This window comes from Penaeus chinensis, chromosome 2, assembly GCF_019202785.1.
Source record: "Penaeus chinensis breed Huanghai No. 1 chromosome 2, ASM1920278v2, whole genome shotgun sequence".
Lineage (NCBI taxonomy): Eukaryota > Metazoa > Arthropoda > Malacostraca > Decapoda > Penaeidae > Penaeus > Penaeus chinensis.
Genome location: NC_061820.1, coordinates 2886858 through 2899357, shown reverse-complemented (window position 1 = coordinate 2899357; position 12500 = coordinate 2886858). Strand labels below are relative to the sequence as shown.

At 43.6% G+C, this 12500-nt stretch overlaps 1 protein-coding gene across 1 annotated transcript in view; it reads right to left on the bottom strand.

Moving 5' to 3' along the window:
- LOC125031157 (RNA-binding protein Musashi homolog Rbp6-like) overlaps positions 1 to 12500 on the bottom strand; it is a gene marked incomplete in the record, with an annotated part of 674840 nt that overhangs the window by 607358 nt on the left and 54982 nt on the right. Inside the window, 1 exon segment of the mRNA XM_047621710.1 lies at positions 1979 to 2060. Coding sequence (XP_047477666.1) covers positions 1979 to 2060 — 82 coding nt within the window.

The window sequence follows — 12500 nt, the reverse complement described above, 5'->3', positions numbered from 1 at the left end:
CCGGTATATCACTACAGGTACATAATGTACTACACTCAATGACAGTGTTATCAAAGTACAGCTACACTTATAACTTATAACTCCCAGCCTGTAAAGTAGGCAATGCGTACCATTAATCTCCCAGCTCGGCAAACAGAACACTCCCCCCTCCCCCCTTCCCTCCCTCCCTCCCTCCCCTTCCTGCCCTTCCATCCCCCACACCTTCCGCCTCCTACCTACCCCCTCCCCCTGCGAACCCTCTTAAAAAAAACGAAGTTAATAATGAGGTAATCACGGAGGCCCTTAATTTGATAATTCATCACCTTGCAGGAGCAGTAACCCCCCATCTCCCCTTCCACCCCCTCCCCCTCCCCTCCCCCTAACTCTCAGCCTGACGACCGCGAGATGTAAATAGGTAATAACAGCCCATTAAGTCTCATGCCATTCCCCTTTACCTACCACACAAACAAAACAAATCTTAAACAAAAACAAACAAAAGCATAAATATATATATTTATCTAACCTACCCTTGAATCATTAATATATCTATTTATCTATCTTACCCTTGAATCATTAATATATCTATATATCTATCTTACCCTTGAATCATTAATAAACATGAAAACCGTATGGGGGGGGGGGGTTGAGGGGAGGTTAGGATAAAGGCAGGGGGGGGGGGGGGTTAACGTGCGAATGAGAGAGATAAAGAAGATGTAGAATAATACTCTGAAAGAAAGGTAAAAAGACAAAGCGGAAAATACGAAGAGAGACAAGATAAAAATGTCCGGATGCAAGAATTATAAAATATAGTAAAGATAAGTGACAAGGACAAATAATGATAAAGATTACAATAATCATAAAAAAATGTGATAATTATAATAATGATAATGATAATGATAATGATAATGATGATAATTATTATAATAATAATAACATACAAACCATAACAATAATAACAAAAAAACTAATTATAATAATTCCACAAATAAATAAATAATTATACAAAGAAATATAAATACAAATTCTTTAAAAAATGACATTGGTGAGAACGAAGACGAACAATAAAATAAAATAAACAAGAACAAGTGATAAACGAGACAAGAGGGAAACCACAGAACAAAAGGAAAGACAAAGGAAGATAAACCAGAGAAACGGAATGGATGAGAAGAAGGAAAATGATAATAAGATAAAACGTGAAATCAAACAAAGAATGAAGAGAAGGGAAGAAGCAAGCGAAAGGAAAGAGAGAAAGACCGAAGAATGAAGAGAAGGGAAGAAGCAAGCGAAAGGAAAGAGAGAAAGACCGAAGAATAAAGAGAAGGGAAGAAGCAAGCGAAAGGAAAGAGAGAAAGACCGAAGAATAAAGAGAAGGGAAAAAGCAAGCGAAAGGAAAGAGAGAAAGACCGAAGACAAATAATGGGAGACGAGGAAATAAAAATAAATTAAAATAATTACTGCAAACGTGATACTAATACGAAAAAAAAATGAAAAGAAAACAAAAAAATAAGTAAAATTGATAACGAAGGGTATATATATCAAGGACACAGAAAAAAAAGTAAGAAAGGTGGAGATAAAGAATAGATAAAACTGATAATGATGATGATAAGCATAATAACAACATAATTATAATGAAAATTACAAAAACAAGTAGAGAACGAAAATGGAAGAGAGAAAAGAGAAGGGAAGAGAAGAGATAACGAAAGAGAGATAGTAAAAACCCCCACAAAAAACGACAAAAAAATAATAAAAAAAATCACAAAAAATAACATATTCTGTTAAGAAGAAGAAGAAGAAGCAGGAAAATAAAAAGAAAAAGAAAATGAAGAAGAAGAAGAAGAAGAAAAAGAAAAACAATAATAATAATAATAATAATAATAATAATAAGCAGAAGAAGAAGACGAAGCAGAAAAAAGGAAAAAGAAGAAAAAGAAGAAGAAGAAGAAGAAGAAGAAGAAGAAGAAGATTTAGAAGAGAACAGGACACCATATTTTTTGCTTACCTGGATCGGCGTGTGGTGGGGTCCTTCATCACCATAACTTCATTAATATCTCCAAACTTGCTAAAATACTCCCTCAGGCCCTCTGTAAAGGAAGAAGAAAGGAGTGGTTACAAGGAGTCATTAGCAATCAATTCGTAATTAAAAATAAATAGATATATATTATTTACAAAATGGGTCTCGATGGTTGGGTTAACTTACTACGAAATTGTGGGAGGAAAAGGGAAGGAGGAGGAGGGGGGGAGGGGGAGGAGGAAGGAGTAGGAGGAGAAGGAAAGGAGGAAGAAGGAAAAGAAAACTGACGAGGAAGAAAAAAGGAAGGAGGAGGAGGAAAAGAGGGAGGAGGAAAATGGAGGACGAGGAGGAGGAGAAGGAGGAGGAACATGGAGGACAAGAGGGAGGAGGAGAAGGAGGAGGAGGAATAAGGAGTGACGAAGAGGCAGAGGAGGGAAAAGGAACAACAAATTGAAGGAAGAGGAAAGCAACGACGAGAAAGGAAGGAGGAGGAGGAAAAGGGACGAGGAAAAAAGACGAAGGAGGAAGAACGAGGAATAAGGGAAAATGAAGACAAGGAAGAGAAAGGAGAGAAGATATGGAAGACGAGGAATGTAGAGTGGACGATAAGAACGAAGAGGAGAAAAGAAAATTATAAGGAACACGCGAGAAAAAAAAACGTAAAGAGAAACAAGGATGAAAAAGCGAGAAGAAGGAATAAGGAAACGAAGAGAGAGAGAGGAGAAGATAGGATAGAAGAGATGAGGTGGGGGGTGGGGGGGTATACTTAAACCCAAGCGGCAAGCATAAATAAACATATCATATCTGGTGACTTGACAAGGGTTGTCATAGCATCATAGAAATAAATCACTGTTATCATAAGTAGACGCATAATCAAACACCTCATGACATGACAAGAGGCATGCAGCGGCCCATGACACCGATGAAAAAGGAAGTGAAAATATATATACACGTAAATCACTTCCCTTGCGATAAGTGCACCAATAACATTAATAATAACATTAATAATAATAATAATAATAATAATAATAATAATAATAATAACACTGATAATAGTAATAACAATAATAATATGTACACGAACCACGCATAAAACAAATACATCTATAAACACACACACACACACACACACACACACACACACACACACACACACACACACACACACACACACACACAAACACACACACACACACACACACACACACAAACACACACACACACACAAACACACACACACACACACAAACACACACACATCCTCTCCATCTCCATCTTCTCTCTCTCCCTCCCTCACCCTCCCTCACCCTCATCCTCTTCAGGTTAGGAGCACAACAAGGCTAAACTCCCAGGCGATCCCCTCCGGTTGGAATTCCCTCACACGGCTACGAGGCAATGACCCTTAATGGCCCGGGAGTCCGCGTAAAACGTCGGCGATCGGACCTTTCGACCACGGGCACCGGCAAGGGGGGGGGGGGGAGGGGGGCAGGGGGGGGGTATCGGGTACTTTCAGGGTTCCGGTACGATTCCCCGGATGGTCATAAATTCCACAATAAAACGCTCGAAGGCATAAAATATGAATGCGCTGGGAAATCATAAATCAGAAAATCGGTTGGGCCGAAGAAATAATAAGTAAATATTACTTCCAAGATTTGATCATGCATAATTCAATCAATTCCCCCTTCTTCATCCCGTTCAATATCCGGATATTTTCAATAAACGCTCCGTTTCTCTTAATCGAATATTATATATTAATCCCGGGCGCAGAACGACCGAATCATTCATAAGGTTAAGAAATGCGCCTTACGTTTCACCTACAAAATAAAAAGTTCTACCATTCCCAAACTTCGACCTAAAATGTATATCCATCAATAGCTCACACAGAAAATTCGACTAAATAAATAATCAACTCAATAACGTTTCACCAGCGTAGAAAAGAAAGCTTTAAGTGCTTCGATACATGCAGAGAGGGCTAAACAACATGGCTCCCTCGCGGCTACAGATATATACAATCGAGTAATCACTCTGAAACATAAATGAACATAAAAGCACGACTCAATCGATTTTTAGTATTTACTATTTTTGTGTGTGTGTGCATTTCGATGGCTCATTTTCGAGCATAAAAATGAATGAATGAGCGAACGAATGAATATAGATTCACCTTCAAGCTTTTGGCGGGTGAAAAAAAATGGCGGTTCGAAGCGTTCGCAAATGAATTCCAAAACATGAAAATAAAAACAAGACCGCGAGTGCTTGCATCCCGCCCGAAAATAAGGAACATGACAGCCCAGGCAGCTAAAAAGGGCAGCACACGTTCTTCCGGCATGAGATTCGCTTTAAAATTCATGAGAACAATAACAAACCATGACAATCCCGCACTCACACAACACATCAAATCCTCTAAAAATCGACAAGGGCTTTTTAATAAGTGATGCGCTGTAACCTACTCGTACTTGCATGACCCCGTATTTATAGCGCTGGTAATCTTTGGCTCGAGAACTGGAATAAAGCATGCCTGACCTTTCGGAGATTGTGAAATAAAAAAGGAAGGAATCGATTAGCAAATGACCACAAGGCCTATCGGAATGTTTTTTGGCACAGAGCTGTAACTCTCGAGACATTTCTGAATATTCAAACCAGCTATGCAACCGACGCATCTAATATTCCTTTCTCATCAACATAGTATGTATGTCAGCAACTCATAAACGCCATGAGGAGACCTTTGGCACATTTCAGGGAACTCGTGAATATATAATTTTCTAATATTTGTGAAAGCGGCATAGTATATCAAATTAAATGTTGGATAATTTTGGATAATTATTTTCATGAGGAGTTATAAGTACCTCTTGTAAGCAAACGCAAATACTGAATGTGAGAATAAGAGAGAAAGTGTGGGAGACCTAATGAGAGATTAAACCAAAATACAGAGAATCGTAAGAAATATTAAACGTCAGACGGAAAGCTAAGAAGGAAGACCAGAGAGAGAAAGAGAGAGAAAAAAAAGGAAGAGAGAAAACTTGGACAAAACGATGATAGCAAAGGAACGTGATGTGGGTGGGGGACTCTCTCTCTCTCTCTCTCTCTCTCTCTCTCTCTCTCTCTCTCTCTCTCTCTCTCTCTCTCTCTCTCTCTCTCTCTCTCTCTGTCTCTCTCTTTCTCTCTCTCTCTCTTACTCTCTCTCTCCCTTACTCTCTCTCTCTCTTACTCTCTCTCTCTCTCTCTTACTCTCTCTCTCTTTCTCTCTCTCTCTCTCTCTCTCTCTCTCTCTCTCTCTCTCTCTCTCTCTCTCTCTCTCTCTCTCTCTCTCCCGCACACTCCAACTCCCCTCCTTAACCCCCTTCATCCTCTCCCCTCACACTCCAACCCCCCCTAGCCCCCCTTCACCCCCCCCCCCACACACACACTAAAGAACACAGGAACACCGCCTCCAGGTCGAGCATAACGCGTACATGTGCTCGGCAGTGGGAGCGTGTGTTTATTTCCCTAGGCGGAGAGCCAGCAACATCCTCGCTGGGAGGTAGAGGGAGGTGCTCAAGAGGGTGGATGGGGGGGGGGGGTGGAGGGGAGGAGGAGGAGGTAGAGGGGAAGAGGAGGAGGAAAGGGGAAGGAAAGGTGGAGGAGGAGGGTGGGAGGGTAGGAGAGGGGGATGGGAGGAAGGGTGAAGTGAGGGAGAGGTACAGGGGACTGGAGGAGGAAAGGAAGAGAGGTGGAGAGGAAGAGGAAGAACTACATGCCTCCCCCTCCCTCTCCTCCCCCTTACCCACTCTCAAACTGAGTTAAGAGGAAGGGAAGAGCCGGAGACATGCGATTAAAACATAAAAGGACGAAAAGTAAAAACAAAGTCAAGAGGAGAACGAGGAAGAAGGGACAGACGATAAAAAAACCCCGGAGGGGAAGGAAGAAAAGAAAAGGAGGGGAAGAGAAAAAAAAGAAGAAAAGAAAACGAAAAAGTAGAAAAAAAGAAGAATAAAAGAACAAAAAACAGAAGACAAGAAGAAGAAAGAAGAAAGACAAGAAAAAAAAGAAGCAGTAGAAGGGAGAAGAAAATGAAGAACAAGAAGAGACTTCATTAGGAGGAAGGGAATGAGAGGCGGCGATGGGAATACAAGAACGAGAGAGAGCGGGGAGAAATTGTCTCGAGTTGGACGGCAGAAGAGGAGATCGTGTGTGTCTGGAGGGAATCAAGAGTCAGCATCAGCGTCGAAAGAGGGGAAGGAGAGAGAGAAAGAGAGAGAGCAGGAAGGAGAGGGAAGGGAAGGATAGGGAAGGATAGGGAGGGAGAGGGAGGGAGGGAGGGAGGGAGGGAGAGGGAGAGGGAGAGGGAGAGAGAGAGAGAGAGAGAGAGAGAGAGAGAGAGAGAGAGAGAGAGAGAGAGAGAGAGAGAGAGAGAGAGAGCGCGGACACAGATGCAACCAATCTCGAAGAAGAGAGGAAGGGAAGAACGAACGTTAGAAAGGGATACGAGAGGACAGGAGAGGAAGGCACATAGAGAGGAGGAGGAGGAGGAGGAGGAGGAGGAGCAGCAGCATGAGCAGAGGGAAGGGGAGGTTAGGGGAGGAAGGGGAAGGGGGAGGGGACCGGGACACGTCTGGCCGAGTATTAACTGTCACCACCAACACTCTGAGGATCGTAACCCATGATCCATGATTGAAGATCCCATCTGCCTCTCGCACTGGGGTCCTTGGCGCAGCTTCCAGTCCCCGTCCTCTCATCTTGAAGGAGGGGGGGAGGGGAGGGGTAATGGGGAAGGAGGGGGGAGGGGTAAAAAGGAGGGGGGGGTAGGGAGAGGGAAAGCGTTGGGAAGGGGAGGTTGAGGAAAGGAAGAAAGAGGAAGACGAAGAGATATCAGAGAGGAAGGTGGGGGGGATGAGGGAGGGGGGGAGAAGGGAAAGGGGTTGGGATGGGGAGGTAAAGGAAGGGGAAGAAAGACGTAGAGAGACCAGAGAGCGAGACGAAATCGGTGTCGGTGAGAGATGAAGATGATGATGAGGAGGAAGAGGGTGAGGAGGATGAGGTGGGGGAGGAGGGGGAGGAGGGGGAGGAGGGGAGGGTCAAAGGAAGGGAAGAGAGAAGAAGATATATCGGTGTTGAAAAATGAGAAAGAAAATGAGGAGGAGGAGGAAGAGGAGGATGGGGTAGCGAAAGAGAGGAAGGTGAGAACAAGAGAGGAAAGAGGGAGAGAGGGGATGAGGAAGATGAGAATAATAAGGATGAGGACGAGGATGAGGGGAGAAGGGTTCAGAAAGGACGTAGGGAGGTTTTTTTTCCAAAAAAAGGAAAACAGACGATTCATTAATTTTGCTGTCACCCTCTTTCCCTCTCTCTCTCTTCTCGCCGTCCCCCTTCCTGTTCTTTCTGTCTCTCTCTCTCTCTCTCTCTCTCTCTCTCTCTCTCTCTCTCTCTCTCTCTCTCTCTCTTTCTCTTTCTCTCGCATCCCCTCGTTCCCCTCCCACCCCAGCTCTTCCCCTCTCCCACCAACCCCCCCTTTCATTTTCAAAAATTATGAAATTCTATTAACCCATGAAATTTATGATTGAGAAGACTGCAGAGTAAGCAGGACGAAGGGAAAAAAAAACTCTGCCAAATGGAGCATCTCAGGAATTTTACCCTTAAAACTTTAGTGTTGGCAACCCCCTTTCCCTCCCCCTCCCATTACCTACCCCCCCCCACATAACCCTTTCCCCCTTCCCCCTTATCTTCCCTTGCCTCTACCCCCCCCTCCCCTCCCCCTTTAACCCATCTTCATCTTCCATCGCATTCTAGAACTTGGTTTACACGTTCTGCAGCCGAGGGAATGGGGGCAAGAACACCCATTAGATAGGATAAGGGTGAGGTTGCACTATCCGAGTCTTGGATAAGGGATCAGGGGAGAAGAAAATTCCTCGTTTCAGAAACTTGAATCTGATGTTTGGATTTACGAATTTAGATTCATGCATAATTACGGGTGAGCAGGTATAGGTGCCAAATATATATACACAAATACCTACGTACATACATAAGTACATACATCCTTGCACACAAACATACATAAAAAACATAAACACATCCCTAATACAAACATACATACACACATACATCCTTACATACACACATACATACATAAAAACATACATACATACCCACAACATACATACACGCACACGCACACGCACACGCACGCCCACAAGTACACGTTTAACTCCAAACCAACAAGAAGAACCGGAACAATAAAGTCGAAAGAAAAATGAAAAACGAAAAAGTTTAATAGTCACGAGCGTGCTAAAAGAACCATTATGCACAGTCCTCAGAGAGTTAACAGTATATATTTAGTGTGTTGAACGTTGAAGAAAAATAATAATAACAATAATAAGAAGAAAAATGAAAAGAATAATTATACAAAAGATAAGATGTATAAATGACGTTTCGATTCTTCTCTCTCATCATCAGGAAAAAAAAAATGAGAATGAATAACTATCGAAAGACGAGATGCTTAATCAACGTTTCGCCGACTCAGAAAACGTTCCTCGGAAACGTTCCTGGGCGATATGTGGCATCTAGCGGGGGTAGGGGTGGGGAGGGGGAGGGGGGGGTCGTCCAGATACCATCAGCAGCATCGGGAAGGTTTTAACTGACATGTTTTAACCAATCTAACAGAGATTTAACTGATTTAACCGGGATCCGCCGCCGCCGAGATGAAGTTATATTATCCTGACGCGGAATTACGTGCAATTGAGGGCGAGCGGTAGCAGTTTATCCTGAAAGTTTGTTATCAATTCCCGGCGGGTCGTGTAAGGCTGGCGAATTCCCTTAACCCTTTCAAACGCTCCCATTTCTAATCTCTATAAAATTTCCTTATTCCGCCTTTAAGAATTTCCAGGTAAACACTTCAATTATTTCATTTCTTTATTCATCATTTACAAAAAAAACAACAACACGTTTTGTTCATTACAATCCTCAAACACGTCTAAACACGTCTTTCCCGAATAGACTTTAAGTAATCTATTTCTCCCCTACTTTTTCTCCTCGCCAAACAGCAGCAAAAAACAACAAAAACAGAAAAAAACAAGTGACAAAAAGAAATATTTCCTTGTTTCTTTGTTAAGGCTCGAGAACATAAACATCGTCCATCGAGAGACTATATTTACATGCTATGCGAAGAGGAAGAGGAAGTGACTCACACGAGAGACTCTAACGCAACGAAGGAACGCAACGCAACGAGACAGATAATAATAATAATAAAACTAAACAAAAAACTACTCAAAAATGGAATGAATTACAGTGTATTTTTACGTATTTCGGCATAAACTTGATTTCCTGTTCAAATTCTGTTACACAACACATGGACATACATACACACTCAAAAGATGTACTAAACACACACACACACACACACACACACACACACACACACACACACACACACACACACACACGCTGTCGTCTAGCAGCGAGCGGACGTTAGTTCAGATGTAAAAAGTCAGACCCCACAACCTGGTCCCACCTGGTACCGCCGGGAAAGAAAGGTATGTGCGTGTTTGTGTACGTACGTATACGTATGTACGTGGCTGTGTGTGTGTGTGTGTGTATGTGTGTGTGTGTGTGTGTGTGTGTGTGTGTGTGTGTGTGTGTGTGTGTGTGTGTGTGTGCATGTGCGTGTGCGTGTGCGTGTGCGTGTGCGTGTGCATGTGCGTGTGCATGTGCGTGTGCATGTGCGTGTGCATGTGTGTGTGCGCGTGCGTGCGCCCGCATGTGTAGAGGAGGAGAGGGGAGGAGATGAATGCGCGTGTACGTAACAGCGTGTGTACGTAAGAGCGTGTGTGTATGCGAGCGTAGAGGCGAGAGAATGACAAGTGCATAAGAAGAGTCAACACAAGATGAAGTGAAGTCACTGTTGCCTTTACAGATGTCACTGTTGATTGCACATTTACTTTTTTGGAGCCGGCTGTGCCTCAGAGACCATTGTACTGTTTACGATCCGTCTCTTGCTCTTTTATGTCTCTATAGAAACTCGGAGATAGAGACAGATGGAGATAGAGATAGAGAGACAGTGGTAGGCAGGCAGGCAGGCAGGTAGGTAGGTAGGTAGATATAAATAGATAGATAGAAAAATAAATAGATAGACAGATAGATAAATAGATAGATAGATAGATAGACAGATAGATAGATACATAGATGGATAGACAGATATATGGATACATACATAGATGGATAGACAGATAGATGGATAAAGTGACAGACAGACAGACAAATAGATGGATAAAGTGACAGACAGACAGACAGACAGATAGCTAGAACAGAACGAGATAGACCACCATTTCCACCGGGACAAGACGCGAACTCAGACTCCGATGACGAAACGCAGACGGAAAGCATGAACGGCGAAGAAGCAGAGATGCCCAGGCGTCTTTGCACCCCCCCCCCCCACCTTCTTCTTCTTTCTCCCTCTCTTGTTCTCACTCTTTACGCTTTCTTGATCTATCTCCCTGTTTCTTACTCTCTCTACATGTCACTTTCTGTTTGTCAGTTTATCTCTCTCCTTCCTTACCTCCCTCCTTTCCTCTCCTCCCTCCCTCCTCCTTCTTCCCTCCCTCCCTCCCTCCTTCTTTCCTCCTCTCCCTTTCTTCCATCCTTCCTTCCCCACTTCCTCCCTCCCTCCTTATTCCCTCCCTCCTTCCTTCCTTCCCTCCTTCCATCCCTCCCTCCCTTCCTCCCTTCCTCCTTTCCCCTTCCAAAGCACAAAAGACAGCCAGGCAGAAAGGCAGGTCAGAGCTGTTGACGGACTTCTCCAAGACCAACAGTTGAAGACATTCCAGCAGTCAGATGGACAAAGGTACAAGTCCACAGTAAGCGGGCAGGACGTCGACACAGATGTCCGCCGCCGCTAAACAAACAAACATAAATCATGTTGTAGGCTGCTGGGATTAAAGGACTCAGGGTGTCTTTGTTTTCCAAGTGACAGTACCCCCCGTCTGTCAGTCTGTCTGGCAACCTTTCATCTCCGTTTCTCTCTTTTTTTTCTTTCTTTTTTTTATCTCTCCCTCCCTTTCTCCTTTGTGTTCGCTAAAATGCAGCTTTCGTTTGCTCTGTCTCTTGTCGCGGTTCTCGGTCCTTGTCTCCTCCCTTTCTCCGTCTGACTGACTGTCTCTGTTGCTTTTCTCTGTCTGTCTGTCTGTCTATCATTCTCCTTCTCTCCCTCTCTCTCTCTCTCTCTCTCTCTCTCTCTCTCTCTCTCTCTCTCTCTCTCTCTCTCTCTCTCTCTCTCTCTCTCTCTCTCTCTCTCTCTCTCTCTTACTGTTGCTTTCTCTGTCAGTCTGTGTCTCATTCTCTCATTCTCTCATTCTCTCTCAGGGTCTCTCTCTCTCTCTAGCTCTCTCTCTCTCCAATACAACATTACCTCATCATTTAACATTAGGACTAAGTCTGTTGAACAAACAATAAAGGAACAAACCTAATATATCGCTTGCCCAAATCTACTCTGGCACCAGTGGAAGATTTACCGTCTGGGGATAGAAAGGCCTAAGTCCAACCCACAAGTCACGCTCAAATGGCCTCTAAAGCCCATTACAATAATGACCAAAACCCCTTCCCCCGAGGAAGTTCAACGCAAATGTTTATTTTCTCATTCGATGTTTTGAAGGCATTCAGATACTGCCAAGGTATCGCACGGTTTTCGATCCTGATATTAATAATCATCATCATCGAAATAATAATAATAATAGCAAAGAGCTTCTAAAATCGCGACCTCTTCGGATTTCGTCATTTTCTAATCTTAACCGCATGCCATTCGCACCTAAATTAAGTAAACACCATCATATATAACAGAGGCAAGGAGAAGCCAGCGGACGGCGACCCGGAGAAATATATCAGCGGAGACGAAGCATGCATACTTCACGTCAAAACGAACGCGTGACCGTGCTTAAGGAAGCGAAAGAGAGAGAGAGAGAGAGAGAGAGAGAGAGAGAGAGAGAGAGAGAGAGAGAGAGAGAGAGAGAGAGAGAGAGAGAGAGAGAGAGAGAAGTAGGGCAGACAACAACTATGAAGAGAGGAAGAGAAGGAGGAAGTAAGAGAAGAGAAAGAAAGAATGAGAGAGAGCTAGAGAAAGAGAAAGAGAAAGAGAGAGAGAGAGAGAGAGAGAGAGAGAGAGAGAGAGAGAGAGAGAGAGAGAGAGAGAGAGAGAGAGAGAGAGAGAGAGAAAGAGAGAGAGAGAAAACAAAAAACAAAAAAAGCCTATTGTTTCGGGTGAATTTTCCCTCAAGATTCAGGACCTCCTTTGGTGAGTGCTCCGAGCGGTAGAAGTTTGCGAAACCTACAGGTGCGAAGCCGAGGCAAGGATTTGGACACGTGTACCATGTTCTTTGGACCTGTTACGTAAGCTCATTTTATTGCTATGTGCGTGGACAACGAGCAGCACGAGGTATGAGATGTTCAAATTCAGAGCCTTACCCTCTCATTCTCTCTCTCTCTCTCTCTCTCTCTCTCTCTCTCTCTCTCTCTCTCTCTCCCTCTCTCTCTCTCTCTCTCTCTCTCTCTC